Here is a 17,284-nt window from a genome sequence, read left to right on the forward strand (position 1 = left end):
AGAAGGACTTGGAGCCGATTCTGCTGTCCTGGTCCAGAGCACTAATAAGAGGTCCAATGAGCCTGATTAGAACTATGACAAGATAAGAGCTCCCTTTCTGACCCCTGTCCCTGTGGGTAAAGATAGATGAACCTCTGGCTTGGCTGACTCTTGCAATTGTTGAAGGGACTAGAAAGGGGGAGAAGCAATAGAAGGGAGGCAAGAATCTCCCAAGGAGGTTAATCTAGGACCAACATCTAGAGCCAGAACCAAGGTCAGGCTAATGTGGCTGTTGAGTTGCCTTAGGTTCCTCAGTGTTCAAAACTCGAGTCCCTAGATATTACCAGATGAACTTAATGGATGTTTTTGCCACTTGAACTTCTAGAAGTCTGTTTCCCAGAAACACTGGGTAAAAACTTTGTTGGCCCTAAGTGTTCCTAGATTCTTGCCCTTTTAAGGTTCTTCACGACCAGTAAGGCTGCTCCTGCTCTCTTTGACCCCCAGAGAGCATCTTCAGAACCCGCTCACACCAAAGAATGGGACTGAATCTGATAAAACAAATACCCCTCCCTATTAGCCTATATATTCCATCTCTCCAAGAAATGGCTGAATAGCACAGGAACATACACAGGCTCATTCCAAAAATTCCAGTAGTTAGGTTAAAATCTGGCCCCTGCTACATTAGGTCAGGTATATGATGAGGTTAGGAAAGGGTCAGAATTATGGATGTGGTTAGGATAGGGTTAGGATTAGGATTCTGGTTATGCCTAAAACAACGGTTAGGGTAAGGATAGAGCCAGGGCTGGATTTGGAATTTAAAAGCAATCAGATAAGTTTAGGATTGAATTGAAATTACATATATTATAGGATTTGGGTTGATTTTAATTAGTAGTAGGTTTGGGATAAATTTAGCAGTCAGAGTTTGGATAAACTTGAGCTCTTATTAGAAATAATTGAGGGTTAGTTTTAGAGTACAGGGCTAATTAAGGCTGGCATTGAGGTTTCAGTTTTATTGCTAGAGTACATTTGGGTTAGAGTGTAGTCCATATCAGAGATCTGTTAGGTAAGTTAAATTTATGTGTGGATAAAATTTGTGATAAGTTTAAGTCACGGTCTAAAGTTATTATAGCAGTTAATCTAGGTTCAGAACTAGATAAGGGTTAAACATAAGAAGAGTATTTTAAGTATTTAATTGACATGTCTTGGGTCTTAATTTAAGATTTATTTGGGGTTATAGATAATGATTCACATGTCCTAAAGCTTAGGGGTACAAGATGTTTATTGGCGCATTTACATTTCATTCAGAATTGTGAACATACTCAGATTAGCACATGACCCAGTACAATAGACAGCTTTGTGTTTAGATTACAACATCCAGAGGCAGAATTAGTTTTAGGAGAAGGAATGCCGTAGCCCAGACCTCTTGGCTAACCACAGTGCTCTCAGCCTGGGGTCACTCTGCACCCTTCTGATCCAATGTTCTGGGGATTTTCAACTACCCAGAGTTCACAATGTTGACAGATTTTCTTTGCCTCCCTGATTCAGTTCCACATGAGCAAGGCCAAGGCATGGCATTCTGTCTGGAAAGCCCCTTCATGCAGAGGAGCAGGACAGGAATGGGCGCTGAGAGTTAGAGCAGGAGCTGAGGAGAGATGGAGCATGGCCAGAGCCAATGTCGGCTCCCACCTGATCCCCCTCCGGTTCTCCTGATTTGGCTGTGATGAGGCCAGGGATGGAGAGGTATGGCGTTCAAACTCCAATAAGGTTCCCCACAGAGTCTCTTCTTTCCTCTTCACCTCACCAGTCCAACCTCCCTTCAAGAGAAATCAGCCACCAGGCACGAGATTGCAAGAAGACTGAAGTTTCGGCCGGGCTCCCTGGGAAGATGACGTTCCTTGTCACCAGGACCAGGACCTTCCCTCTCAGTAACCATGGTCTTCTGGAGTGTCCCAGTGTCATGGAGAGAGGGATATGCACAAAAGTGTCTTCTTTATCTTAGAAGATTTTATAGGTCTCCTGAAAGGGTCACCAACTTGTCCTGATTTGCCCAAAGCTGTCCTAGTTTTAAAACACCAAGTCCCATGTGAGCTCTTATTAGAACCTAAGAACCTGTGTGGAACTCAGAAAACCAGAATGGTTGGTCACCCTGTTTCCTGATGAGCCCACATCTCAACAGCAGAGGGTACAATATCCTAGGTCAACACATTATGACAAAAGTTTGCCTAAATTAAAACACCTTCTCCCATCACAGACTTTTGTAATCCTTTCCCAGTCCTCGCCTCCTTATCCCTGTAACAACTCACAAGCTATGACAAGGGCTAGAGGCATTATCAGAAAATCTGGCAGCCTCCAGACTGAGAATATGAAGTTTGCCCCCCAGCTCAGTAATTTATACTTAAAGACCTCCTCTCTGATCTTTTCTTCCTTGTGCATGTTCTTGGGCTCTCGTGACATGTACAGGCCCCACCATGATCAGGGAAGTTTCTAGAGGCATCTGGCCCCTTCCACTGTCTTGACACTACAGGATGTCCACAGGTCCTCCCACATGGATAGCATCAGTGGAGCAGCAATAATTACAATATTAATTACATAAATAATAAAAATAATAATGCAATAATTGCAGAAATCCTACATTAACGTGAAGTTGCAGGCTACTATGCTGGGCCTATATGATAGACAGAACAAGCAAAAGAGAAAGGGAAGGACTGGGAGGCAGTAACAGCCTAATCCGGAGGATGAGGGAAGAGAAACAGATCCTTGACCCCAAAGTGAAATGTCCAGGAAATTTCCCCAATTCTGGTCAAATATTTCCCTTTTAAACCTCCTTCAACACCATTTCCCAAGATAAGCGGTCAGGACAAGAGCAGGCTTGAGTGGGGGGAGCTGGGGGTCTGATTCAGGTCACTTACTGCACAAGGTGTTGTGGGCCTTACACTGTGGGTGGGAATTGGGAAAGGAACATTCCATAGGGGAAGGACAAACAGGTCTAAAGACATGGCCATGAAATGAGCCCAGACCATGCAGGAGATTTTAAGGACACCAATTTAACTGGCTTGAGAGGGGCATACTAGAAAAGAAGTCTAGAGGGAAGTCTGAAGACTGAGGGACTGATAAGCGAGGTCATGGGTGGGGTCTTAGGTAGGGGAATGCAGAGTCTATCCGGTAGGCAATAGGGAATCACTGAAAGTTCTTATGTTCCAAACCCCCCTTTATGGCTGTTCCGACACGGAGTCATGCAAAGCCATTCCCACCTGGAATGCTATGTGTGGCACCATTCCCTTGTGTCACGGTACACACCCAGCAATGCAGACCCCTCCCCAACACAGAGACATCTATGCACAAAGAAACACTCTCATAGACAAAGCCACCCACACAGAAACAGATGCAGCAGCACACTCACACACGTGCTCCAGCCAGTTGCATGGAGACACAACCACTCTCTCCACACCCAAGCATATAATCCTGCACACTCACACTTGCAGTCACACAACCACACACGCTGCCGGTCACCAGAGGCACGGTCCCTCCCACACTCCTCCACTTCCTGCAAGAAGCCACCAGCAGCGTGTTTATCAACACTTACTATGTTGGATCACCTACCAAAAAAAAAAGAAGAAGAAGAAGAAGAAGAAAAGAAAGAAAGAAAGAAAGAAAAAAGCAGCCACCAGCAACAGCAGAGGGGGACAGGAGGGTTGGCCACCCAGGAAGCTACGGCTGTAAACCCTGGGCTCCCCTGCCCCCGACCCCAGTCACTGTTGCTTGGGGCTCAGGAGTCAGTCTGACCCTTCTTTCTGGCCTTCCCAAGACAGGGACAGAGGGGCAGAACCCTCCCTATGCTTGAGCTCCTGAATGTCCCTTGAGCTGGAGGCAGCACCAACCCCCCCCCCTTTCTCCCATCAAATTGGGCCCTAGAGAGGCAGCATAACAAATCCCAGGGCTGAGCTCCATCCTGCCCCAGGGATGAGGGCCAGGGGAAGGCGCGGTATTGCCTCTGGGGGTGGGGAGGTTGCTAAAGTGTTCCCAAGCCCCCAAACCCCATCAGCTGTGGCCAGTCATTCCCTCCTCAGATACCCCGGTGACAGAGCATGCAGGGGTCCTGCTGCCATTCCCTCCTGCGATGCAGAAAGGCCAGAGGGTACACTGGGGCACAGCGTGCAGACCTGTTTTCCCACATGCAACTGTGAGCATGAGACGTATGTGTGAATGTGAGAGTGCCTGCTGTTTGTGTGAGACCATGACTGTGCATTACTGTCACTGTACAACGATGTCGAAGGGGAGGCAGGCTGGTGCAGCTCTGCAGTGACCCAAGTGAGTGAATGTTGCCACATGCATGACAGGGGGAGGCTGTGGGCCCCTGAGGTTGTGCGTGATGACTAGGTGATGAGCGAAGGGATCGGGTGTGCCTAGCATGGGCACGCACTGGTAGAGCGCTTACACAGGGCAGGTGGTCAGCGGAAGCACAGATGGGCACGGCAGGTCCCAGTCGCTGTACATGGTGCTGTGAGTTTCCACGAACAGGAGCATGTGACCGATCGTTACTCTCTGGCCTCAGCACTATGTCGTGATTATATCTGACCGTCTCTCTACGTGTATGATGATTTGAGTCTGGGGAGTTGTGGCTTCACTTGTCCACTTTTGTGTGATGATGCCTCTGCCAGGTCCACATTTCTGTATATTACGGATTGTGCCTGTGCATTTGCAGAGACCAGACCCTCCTGAGGCTGTGCAAGTCTGCAAGCCTGCACGGCCGTCTCTGTGATTATATATGGATGTCCTACAAACAGCTTCGTGCGTTTTAATGTTCATTGACACCAGTGTAGACACAGGTCCGAACAGGTCCAGTTTGTAAAGATCTTGCCCCCACTACCCTACCCTCCATCCACTCACCCTCCTGGAAGGTGGCACGTGATGGGGACTTTGAGAAAATGCTCTACAGGGAGCCAAAGCCAGAGGATTCTTCTTACACAAAGGAGGGGCGGGAGGAAGGAAGACACTAAGGTAGGGAGGGCACTTATTTTATTTATTTTATATATTTTTTTTTTTTTTTTAGAATACAATTTTTTTTAATTTATTTTTTATTTTCAGCATAACAGTATTTTATATTTTTAATAGAGAAGGACACAGGAAGAAATTAGGAGATCATTCCCCTGCAGGGATGGTCTCAGCAAAGCCTCCAGCAAACCTTGTGCTAAAACCCCTCTCTCAAGGTTTCTGCAACAGATACAGATGGGGGAAAATGAGAGACGTAAAACAAATTGCCATCTGGCTGGTGCATCTGTCTGTCTGTGCCAGTTTCTCTCAAAGGGTTGGGCATTGATTATCAAAGAGTACTTGATCTCATGGGGAAAGTTCTCCAAGCTATATGGGGAGCCATCCCGATTCTTGTTCTTTTTTTTTTTTCTTTTTTTTTTTTTTTGGCAAGTCTGAAAATACCTTTAATTCTTCTCTCACACTTGATTATTATTTTGCTTTAGCATCAAATTCTAAGTTCAATACACCTTTTTCCTTCAGAATCTGAAGATCTTGCTCAACTGTGTTCTATCATCCGCTGCCAGTGGAACACCTGAAGGCAGGTCCGGTTATGAGAACATCATTAGATCCTTGTGCTCTATCCCCTTGAGAAGTTGGGGTTCTTCTCTTTATCCTTGGGGTTCTGAAACGTGTGGTCCTCCCTCCTATCTTGTTTTGTTCTGTTTTGCCCCATTTTTACTTTGTGGAAATGAGTGCCTCGTGGACAGAACTCTTACCTGCTGTGTGGACCCTCCCTCTGTCTTTTCTTCCATACTTTCTTCCTGCTCCAGCCTCCATCCTGGGCAACACCTTTTATTCTATTGTTGCTTAAGATCACAAAGTATCTGGGTTGGAAGTGGCCTAGAAGATCACCTAGTTCAGTTCCCTCATCCTACAGATGGGAAACCTAAAGCAGAAAGGAAGAGGGTTCGGGCAGTGACGTGACTTGCCCACAGTCACACCTGTGTGTAATACCAGGGCTGGCTGACGCCAAACCCATGACGCCAAAGCCTTGAGAAATGTAGTCACACTTCGCCCTTTTCCTAGACACTGGGGAGATGCCCCAGGAGTAGGGGAAGAACCAGCCCAGCCATGGATGCTACCAATGAGTCCTCGGAGGAAGCCCCATTTATCCTACTGGGACTGACCACAACTCCTGGACAGCGGCGGCCTCTCTTCGTGCTCTTCTTGGTCCTGTACGTGGCAGGCATCCTGGGTAATGGACTCATTGTGGCCGCCATCCGGGCCAGTTCAGCCCTGCACGCACCCATGTACTTCCTGCTGGCCCATCTGTCCTTTGCTGATCTCTGTTTTACCTCCGTCACTGTCCCCAAGATGCTGGCCAACTTGTTGGCCCATGACCGCTCCATCTCCCTGGCTGGCTGCCTGACCCAGATGTACTTCTTCTTTGCCCTGGGTGTGACCGATAGCTGTCTCCTGGCCGCCATGGCCTATGACCGCTATGTGGCCATCCGGCACCCTCTCCACTATGCCACAAGGATGTCCCGGGCCGTGTGCACAGCCCTGGTGGCGACCGCGTGGCTGGTGTCCCACCTCCACTCCCTCCTGCATATCCTGCTTATGGCTCGCCTGTCCTTCTGTGCCTCCCACCAAGTGCCCCACTTCTTCTGTGACCACCAGCCTCTCTTAAGGCTCTCCTGCTCCGACACCCGCCACATTCAGCTGCTCATCTTCACCGAGGGCGCCGCGGTGGTGGTCACTCCCTTCCTGCTCATTCTTGCCTCCTATGGGGCCATTGCGGCTGCAGTACTCCGGCTGCCCTCAGCCTCTGGGAGGCTCCGGGCTGTGTCCACCTGTGGCTCCCACCTGGCAGTGGTGGGCCTCTTCTACGGGACAGTCATCGCCGTCTACTTCCAGCCCACATCCCGGTATGAGGCAGAGCGGGGCCGAGTGGCCACGGTCATGTACACTGTGGTTACCCCCATGCTAAACCCTGTGATCTACAGTCTCCGGAACCGCGATGTGCAGGGAGCGCTCCGAGCCCTTTGCCCCAGACGGAGGATCTCAGCTGCGGACTCCTAAGCCCCAGATCCCGCCAAGGAGAGACTGCATCACCCACAGGGACAATTCAAGAATGTGATCATCTGTTCTATGCTTTTTCCAAAATCATAGTCATAGCTATCACCTGCTGCGAAGCAGAGCCTTGCCTGATCATACGTTATTCCCACAAAAACCAGGAAAGCGGATATTATGATCCTGTTTCATAGACGTGGAAACTGGATTCAAAGACAAGAATGGACTTTTCCACGTTTACATGATTTTAGGTGGCAAAGCTTGTGCCCATTCTTCCTCATCATTCCTTCTTCCAACACTCACTCCCGGGCACTTAGGGTGCATACTACCATTTTCTGACGATCTAAAGCTGTAAGGGAGGGTGCAGATCCCCAGGTCTTGCTGTGGGGGAACTGGCACCTTATTTTCCATCACATCACCATGTATTCCCAAATAATTGACTTCTCAACTGCCTGGGACACGGACAAAAGTTCACATACCCATGCGTCAAGGGATTGACCTCTCCCAGTGTACCCAGTCTGGTGGGTGGGTAGGAGGCACTCCGGACATCTGAGATGAATAAATGATCATCTATTTTTATGCTGATCAGCATTTAGAAGCTGTGCACACTTCAAATTCTTTGTTATTGTACTTGTTTACTATGACGCCACCTGTCGGCTACACCAGGAATTCTGCGGAAGGTGCGTGCAGTGGGCATGCACGGTTAAGTTCATGAAATGAACCAAAGCAGGAAAGAAGGGCTGGGCTGCGGGCATTAGGGACGGGTGGCAGGTGGAAGAGGTGGTCTTTAAGTCTTTACCATGGGCCAGCCCTTCGTTTGCTTTTACCCACACAAAGCAAGGGTATTCTTTTTTTTTTTTTTTTAAAGATTTTATTTATTTGACAGAGAGAAATCACAAGTAGATGGAGAGGCAGGCAGAGAGAGGGGGAAGCAGGCTCCCTGCTGAGCAGAGAGCCCGATGCGGGACTCAATCCCAGGACTCTGAGATCATGACCTGAGCCGAAGGCAGCGGCTTAACCCACTGAGCCACCCAGGCGCCCCAAAGCAAGGGTATTCTTACTGCCACTTGACAAAGGAGGATTGAAGCTCCGAGATGGCAGACGAGTCGGTAGCAGAACCAGAACAAGCTCTTCTGCAGCTGGAGGTGCGCAGGTGCAATTTAACAAGGATCCCACAGAATCCAGACCCCAGGTTTGGGGGCCTCAGTGGAAGAAATTGCAAGAAGAAATCCCAGACCCGGGCAGGTGCACTGGCTCTGGTGAGGACACATTTGGGGTCTGAAAGGCTTCATGATATGCCCAATTTTTTACCAAATAAGTTTATTTTTTTTATATCCACAGCTCTGCAAGAAATCCACACCCACCCCTCCCCACCCCACACACTCTCCCCTTTTGGGCTCTTCCCCTTCCAGGGAGGAGGAGGGCTGTAGCAGTCTTGGCTTACCCACGGGCCTTTCCAGGTCCCACTCACAAGCCTGCCACCACCTGGTTCAGGAACTGCTACACTATGCTGTTTGATCTTAATTAATTAACTAATTAATTAATTAAAAGAGCTTAAAGATCTTTAGCAGTTTTAGCAGAACAAAGCAAAAAACAAAATTTTTTTTTTTAATGTTTGTTTTTTCTGGGCGCCTGGGTGGCTCAGTGGGTTAAGCCTCTGCCTTCGACTCAGGTCATGATCTCAGGGTCCTGGGATCGAGCCCCACATCAAGCTCTCTGCTCAGCAGGGAGCCTGCTTTCCCCTCTCTCTCTGCCTGCTGCTCTGCCTACCTGTGATCTCTTTCTGTCAAACAAATAAATAAAATCTTTTTTTTTTTAAGATTTTATTTATTTATTTGAGAGAGAGAGACAGTGAGAGAAAGGATGAGCGAGAAGGTCAGAGGGAGAAGCAGACTCCCCATGGAGCTGGGAGCCCGATGCGGGACTCGATCCCGGGACTCCGGGATCATGACCTGAGCCGAAGGCAGTCGTCCAACCAACTGAGCCACCCAGGCATCCCCAAATAAATAAAATCTTAAAAACACTTTTTTTTTTCTAATAAACTGACACAGAAACATATATAAAACTGAAAGGGGAAAAAGCAGCACAGTCTAGGTGAAATGAGAATCAAAGGCACCTTCTCTACTTCCTTGATGCTTCTCCTCCACCTCCCCGAAGGGCCCCCCAGTCTAATCCAATCCCTTCATTTGATACACTGGGGGAATGAGGCCTGGAGTGGTTAAGGGACCTGCCCAAGTCACACACACTAGGTGGTAACCTTCAGGCTTCCTCGCTCAGCCCACCAGACTCCATAACTCGCCCTGCACTGACACTGAGGCCACTTTTTCCTGGTCCCCCTTCCACCCATCCACTCCCAGATTATCTGCTCATGATGTGATGCCAGATCTTTGCTACTCTCCCAGTCACCTGCCCCTTGCTTCACAACCCACATCCTCCCTCTGCCTTCTCTGAAGTTTCACGAAGATACTGGTCGTGAGGCTCAACAACCATTCCACACCTGCACCATCAGCCCTAACCAAGGGAAGAGGGTGTGTCCCGAGGGACCTGGACACACCCTATGAGCTGACCATGAGGGACCTTATCTGAGTTCCCTTGGTGTCTCTAGAACCTGGCACAGAGAATACGTATGCAATATGCTGTTGCGTTGTCTATCTTCTGATCTTTGTCCGGGTGATGTTTCTGCATAAGGGGAGAGGGACACAGTGGGGTTTGGGAGATTGCCAATACTTCCTTCTTCTGGACCACCAGCCCTGTCCTGGTCATCCCTCCCAGGTGTCATCCCAAAGAATTAGTCACACCCTGGAAGGGTGCTCCACTTCCAGACCCCCAGTAGGACAGGCAAGAGAAGGGAATGGCAGTCACCAGGCATGTGGGTCCCTGGGCCCCATCCCCAACCCACTCCTACCTAGATCTAGCCTCTTGCTTTACTTTGGGTAGACCTCTCAGCTGACATTGACATGAAGACAAGAGGATAAATCCCTCTCCAAACTCCAGAAAGACTACAGAGGAGTTCGTAAATCCACTAAAGAATATCCCCCTAGAGGTTTTTCAATGTTCATGGCAGTCCCTCTTCAGAAAGTCTTTATGCTGCACACGGAAACCTGCTTCTTACCCACCATATCCTTGACTTTGTCCTGAAGTGACTTCCGGCCATTTTAAAATAGATCTAGCCCACCCTCCCAGAATCAATACGTTCAACTTTTCAGTTTATTCAAAATAACATGGAGCACTATGGCCCACCTCATTAAGAAAAAAACCAAACAACTGCATTTCAAGAAAGGAGTTTGAGTCTGCCTCTATACCCTTGCTTCTCATGCAATATTCCTGCATTATAAAGCAAGGCAGCCTTGTTTCAAAGGTGCAGCAATTGGAGATATCTCAGTAGGGAAAGAGACTCCAATCATAAATGGTAAATTGATTACTCCCTCTCCGGGTACAAAGGAAATTTCTTTTTTGGGGGGGTGGAAATTGGAAGGGGAGGTGAATCATGAGAGACTATGGACTCTGAAAAACAATCTGAGGGGTTTGAAGTGGCTGGGGGGGTGCGAGGTTGGGGTACCAGGTTGTGGGTATTATAGAGGGGACGGATTGCATGGAGCACTTGGTGTGGTGCAAAAATAATGAATACTGTTATCCTGAAAATAAATAAATTTAATTTAAAAAAATAGGAGAAAAAAAGGGAAAAAAAAGGAAATTTCTATAACCCTATATAACCTTTCATGCAAGGACTGCCACCAGGAAAATGCAACTAGTACACATGAAAAATAAGAACACAAGACTCCTTCTCAATGCAGATATGGCTGCTTTAAATACTTGGGATAGATCAATATTTCAGGCAACTGATAGAGCCAGCTGCTTAGTTCAGATGATTCCTTAACTCACACCATTCACGTCTATTTCAGTGTCTTTCCTCCACTCCCTTTACTTTTATGCACCTCTCCTGTTTTCTCATTTCTGTCACTGGCTCCTCCTCTCTTCCATTGTTCGCGGTCTTCTTTCTCTTACTATTACTTACCAGGCACCAGGACTATGCACACAGCTCTTGCACTCATGTACATAATGGTAGCATGGATTATGATCCAAGCCAGAAGACAGGTATGAAGTGCTATATAGCAGCATCTAAGAGGAAGCAAGGACTTGAGATCGAAGCAGAGTTGAGGAAATTCATGGAGGAATCTCGTCAATTACATCAATGGCCCCCATTCACCCATCCCTGAACCCATGCCCTTGGCCACATGACTTTGCCTCCATATCTCTGGGCTCAACCACATAACTTGCTTTGTCAATAGAATATTAGTAGGTATGAAAAGAAGCTACAATACGGGGCTTATTCTCTTGCATTTTTCAGCGCCCTGAGAAGAACATGCCCAGTTAGCCCACTGGCCACAGAGAAGGATGAAAGACACATCAAGCAGAGTCACTTAACCTGAATCCCTACCTAACCTGTAGATGTGAGAGCAGCCCAGCCAAGATCAGCCAGGGCCCAGCTGTCCCAAAGACACAGGACTGAAAATAAATGACGCATGTTTTAACCAACTGAGTTTTTGGGTGATGTTACATAGTAATAGCAACCTGATGAAGCTCCCAGAGTTATTTCTGATATTTTCCTTTATCCCCAACACAGCATGTCCCAACCCCTTTAATGTCCCAAGGATTGCTCTACCAAAGCATGAATCTACAGAGGATTCTTTGAGAGTAGGAGTTATGCTTTTCCACTGGACCAGGAGCACCCGGAAACAGGAGTCACGGCTCCCCCTTTCAGTTCTCATAACCAAGTCCACCTTCTCTCTGCACAGAGTCAGGTTCATCTCTTAGCTCCTTTCTTTGGAGACTTTTATGCTCATTCCTACACTTAAATTCAAACCACACTGGAACACTGTCAGCGCCTCTCCTCTTGTGGGAAGGAAAACAGAAATTGACGAAAGCTGGAAAAAATAAGATGAGCAAAACTAATCAAATAACTCTCTGTTTGGCAAGTAGCCAGACACCCCCCACCCACACACACACACAGAGACACTATTTCCACCCCTTCCTCTCCAAGGACCACAAAACAACCAACATTTGGTAAAACCATGACCAAGACCATCACCACATGCATCACAAAATCCAGTAACCACAGACCTCGGAAACCACAATGACAAGGTAGAAAGCTACTTAATGATAGGCCAGATTTCGTGCTGGTGGCTTTGCCTTCATCATACCATTTAATCCTCATAAAAATACTGTGCAGCCCACATTATTATCCCCATGAGGAAATTGCAGCCCAGGGAGGTAACTTGCCCAAGGCTCCAAGCTACAAAGCAGTAGAATCAATATTTGAATGGAGATCTGGCTCTGGGCTGAAATGAGGAATTAAAAGCCCTCCCCTTATCCCCTTCTTAGTCTGAATCTATTTGCTGTGCATCAGAATCACCTGACCTGTTTATGTAAAATGCATATTCTACCCTCCACCCCCAGACATGCTGCATTGGAGGGTCATGAGTGAGGGCTGGAACCACATTTTAAATAAGTACCTTCGGAGATTTTGGTGCAGGTGGCCTCCCAGGCACACTCACAGAGTCCTGGCCCTATATGCTATAAAACTTGAGCTTGCCAAAAGGGAGACAGCATCCTTGCCTTTAGAAAGATTGTGCTTACATGGGAAGTGTTCAGAGGTAGTGCAAAGGATGTAGCAAATACACAGCTCTGGAAAATATGGACAGCAAGGTCCACCATGAACCCCAAAGGCCAGAGGATTCTGTGATTCTTCCCAACTCTCCTTCCAGGTAAGTTTGAGGTGTCCTATTTCTCTATCCTCTCTTGAATGTATAGAAATTACTAGGAATCAGTGTCTTAGTTAGTTCAGTGCATAACACCAACCACGGGGCAGGAACCCCTCATCTCTTCCCAGCAGCCTTTCTGGGTGGACATCATCATAGCCTGTGCAGAGGTAAGGATGCCAAGCAATACTAAGATCCTGACTTCTGAGCTCTGAGTTCCTGGGCACGTTAAGTCCTGACATCGTTCTTCATCGGCTGGTTGACCTCAGGCATATTGCTTAACTATAAATGAGGATAATAGTATCTCTCCGGGGTTGTTGTGAGAATTGTCCAAGAAAATATATATAAAGTCCTCAGAATAGGGGTGCCTGGCTGGGTCAGTTGGTAGAGCATGTGACTCTTAATCTTGGGGTCATGAGTTCAAGCCCCACATTGGCAGTAGAGTTTACTTTCAAAAAGTTAAATTAAAAAACTAAAAAATAGTTAAATAAATACTGAAGTGCTTAGAGTAATGACTTGGCACCCGGTAAGTCTCAATATATGTTGGTCACTTGCACCATCACAGGGAGGGGACAAGAGTCATTGGGGGATCAGTGGCAGGATTGGGATTTGAACACAAAGCCTGTGCTCTGAACTAGGGAGCTTGGGACTGTCCACTGGGGACTAGTGAGCGTCCCTGCTTTCCTCTTCTCTTCCTGGGCCAGCTTTTCTCTCAGTCTTAATACGGACCATAATATGGAAGTTAAGTGCACGCATGTTGTATTCATCAACTAATATTTTGTTTTCTCTGTTACTCATTAATAAAGTGTGTGCATGTAATACTTTCTGGTTCTCTTTCCGAAAAACAAATTCTCTAAAATGACTGGTCCACGGTAGGAAGCATCTCCTTCAGCCCCTAAATACGGAAGTCTGTGGCTGGGCTTACCAACGGCAACGAAACTATTCTTTCCCTCGCCTCTGCTGCCACCATGTGGCCAAAACCAAGTTACAACTGGCATTTCCTCTTGCTTTGCCCAGGCAGAGGGTTTCACTGGAATGTAACCTGCTTCAGGGAGCATAGGTAGTTCACCTCCGATCAAAAACATGTAACATTTCTGGAAAAGCAGCATAGCGGAGAGCCTTCTACCCTGATGTGAATTTCAGCGTACTTCAGCCTTGGCGATTTTCCCCACTTAAGCAGCCAACGTGAGCTTCCATAAACTCTAATCAGAAACCAGAAATAACAGGAAAACAGTCCCTGTCCCCAAATACTTCATGGTATTTTGTGTAAACAAATACTTACAATTCAACTGGGGCAACCACAAACACTGAAGAAGGGGTTACTCTACAGGAAAGGGAGAAAAGGTCATTCTAACCACACTTAGGAAAAAAACCCACATTTTTCAATGAACTAAAGAAATACAAAATGATAGCATGAAAACAGTAGATGACTTACTGAGACATTCCTTTGTGTTAAGCAAAGTGCTAATTACTTTACTGGCATTAATTCATGGGCCTGTCAAACAAACTACTGTTATCCCACTTAGGTGGGAAAGCAAAGCCATGGCCAGTTTTTGCTGGAGTCAGGCATTGAGCCCTCAAAAAGAAAGAACTTTTCTTTTTTAAGATGTATTTATTTATTTTAGAGAAGAAAAGTGCATGAGTTGGGGGTGGGGCAGAAGGAGAAAATCTCGAGCTGATTCCCCTACATGGGACTCGATCTCAGGACCCTGAGATCATGACCTGAGCTGGTATCACGAGTTGGATGCTTAATCGACTAAGCCACCCTGGGGTGGGGGGCCTCCCTCAAAACTTTTCTTAATCAGTGTTGTCATAACCCCTAGAAGTACGTGCAATGGTGTGACTGCTTCTTCCTAAAGAGACAGGAAAGACTTAACAAGGTTCCACAAAAAAAAAAAAAAAAAAAAAAAAACAACCAGAGATACACCAAGTGTAGCAAAATGTTAGGGGTAAAATGAAGTGAAGGCTATACAGGTATTAACTGTAATATTCTTTTCATTTTCCTGTAGTTTTCAAAGTTTTCAAAATATGAGGTGATTTTCAAAAATGCATGAATTCATAAAACTTGAGAGCCCAACGGGTCTTAAAAGAGCATATAATTTAGCTCTTATTTTACAAATGGGGAAGCTAAGGTCTGGGGAGAGGAAGAGGTTTGTCTGGGGAACAGAGCTGGCTGCCAAGAGAGAGCTAGAGTTCATGTTCACTGTTCTCTGGATCACTGTCACCAACAGTGGACAGGCATTGGCAGTATGGTTCTGGGTAGACTTTTGGGGGAATGACTTTGTGGCGTCCTGGCAGGGAGGGGAGGACCCCCAGCAGGTCAAAGCCACAGCCCGGATGGGCAGAGGTTCTGACATGAAACACAGGCAGGACCAGGAACCTGGGCTCCACCCAGCTTAACTCCTTGTTCTCCTAAAATTTTCTCCCTAATTTTCTTCCTCCAACCTGTTCTCTCCACTTTTTCTTTTTTATTTATTTTTTTAAATTTATGTATTTACTTTGAGAGAAGGATTTTGTATGGGGGCGCAGGGTAAGGGGCAGAGGGAGAGAGAGAATCCTCAAGCAGACGCCTGCTGAGCAGGGAGCCGAACGCTAGGCTGGACCCCACCAACCCAAGATCATGACCTGAGCTGAAATCGAGAGTCGGACACTTAACTGACTGAGGCACCCAGGTGCCCCCACTTTTTCTTTTTTAAATTGATCTGTTTTATTGTCCCTTGATCATTTGCTTCCTCCATGCAGAACTAACACGACATTGTGGAAATGGTATACATTCTGGAAATACACAGACCAGATTTTATACCCTGCCCCGCCCACAAGCTGGAATGATCACTTAATCCTGCTAAGTCTTGGCTTCTCCATGTCTGAAAAGTTACTATTTATTTCCTACCTTGAAAGGTTGTTGGTATTCAGTGGGCCAATATAATATGTCCTTTATTTTTATATTTTATCTATTTATTTATTTATTTTTGTTTAAGGATTTTATTTATTTATTCATTTGAAAGAGAGAGAAATCACAAGTAGGCAGAGAGGCAGGCAGAGGGAGAGGGGGAAGCGGGTTCCCCACTGAGCAGAGAGCCCGATGCAGGCCTGGATCCCAGGACCCTGAGACCATGACCCGAGCCGAAGGCAGAGGCCTAAACCACTGAGCCACCAAGGTGCCGTATTTATTTATTTTTAATTATGTTCAGTTAGCCAACATTATTAAATGTTTATTGGTCCTTAGCAAGAATCAGGCACAGTAATGGGCACTGGGGATGATAAAAACTTATTTGAAGGCTGTGTTCTAAATAGTTGGTACGAAAGGACTCATGTTACTCATCCCCATTTCACAGATCAGGACACTGAGGCACAGAAGGGTTCAGCATCTTGCCCACAAAGCCAGTAAATGTTAGCCTATCATTCCTGGAATGAAGAGTGATTACACCACACACTGGAAGGAAAACAACGCCTGTGCCTTCCCAGACTCTCGTTTTGGAAGAAAGTGCAATCTGGATACTACAGGGACAGAGCTTATGACAGACAAATAGCCGTTTCTTTCCTTTCCTCCTTTCCATGGCTAAAAACGAGAATCACATCAAGAGGAAAAGAAAAACTGAGCGTCTTGTTTACACTCCTTTCCTCCCTTACTCAAATAAGCTGTTTTGTGATTACTGCTGTCATTCACCTCAATCTGTACATCAGTGATTCTCACACCTGCATGAGTCTGAGTCACCTGGAGGACTTGTGGAGTGTGCTGGGCCACTCCCAGCATTGCTGATGCAGTCGGTGCATCAGGGTGGAGGTGGAGAATCTGCATTTTGATCAAGTTCCCTAGTGAGGCTGACTGCTCTGCTGCAGGAACACGCATTGAGAACCGCTATCCCGGAAGAGGTGAAGCATAGTGTTCCCATTGCAGAGGTGAGGAAACTGAGCCTCAAGATGCCGAGGTCCTCACGAGGAGCTACAGCAGTGACAGGATTCAAATGCAGATCTTTCTTGACTCCTGAGGCCCTGCTATTTCTACTATACCTGAGTAAGAGATTTAGTACTTGAAAACTTCCCCATCCATGTCTGTGCATTTTATTCTAGAATCTCTGTTCTTGAAAAGCAAAGTGAAGGTTCTGCAAGTGGTATTTTCATTTCCAAAAGGAGCAGAAGATGGTTTCTAAAAACTATTATGCGGGGCACCTGGATGACTCAATCCGTTGGGCATCCGGCTCTTGGTTTCGGCTTGGGTTGTGATCTCAGTCATGAGGTCAGGCCCCAAGTTAGGCTCCATGCTCTGCAATCTGCTTGGGATTCTCTCTCTCTCCCTCTGCCCCTCCCCCTGCTCGGGCAGTCTTTCTCTTTCTCTTTAAAAAATTTTTTTTGTAAATGTTCTTGCCCACCCACCAAGAACTCCTCTTCTAGAAACCTATACAAGAGAACAACCTAACATTTCAGCCCCAAATGCAAAGATGCTAAGTGTTTTAATGAAAAACTGGAATCTAAATACCCAATACTGGAGCGCCTGAGTGGCT

The 17,284-nt window shown here is 46.7% G+C and overlaps 1 protein-coding gene and 1 long non-coding RNA gene across 2 annotated transcripts in view; both read left to right on the top strand.

Annotated features, from left to right (window-relative positions):
* LOC309847244 (uncharacterized protein) overlaps positions 1–7,032 on the top strand; it is a gene marked incomplete at both ends in the record, with an annotated part of 33,741 nt that extends 26,709 nt beyond the window's left edge. The window contains one exon of the mRNA XM_082697190.1: positions 6,037–7,032. Coding sequence (XP_082553316.1) covers positions 6,037–7,032 — 996 coding nt within the window. The remainder of the gene's footprint in view (positions 1–6,036) is intronic.
* LOC309846545 overlaps positions 1–17,284 on the top strand; it is a 762,900-nt gene that overhangs the window by 707,998 nt on the left and 37,618 nt on the right. The window lies entirely within an intron of this gene.

This window comes from Mustela nivalis (assembly GCF_964662115.1).
Source record: "Mustela nivalis genome assembly, chromosome: 13".
Taxonomy (NCBI): domain Eukaryota; kingdom Metazoa; phylum Chordata; class Mammalia; order Carnivora; family Mustelidae; genus Mustela; species Mustela nivalis.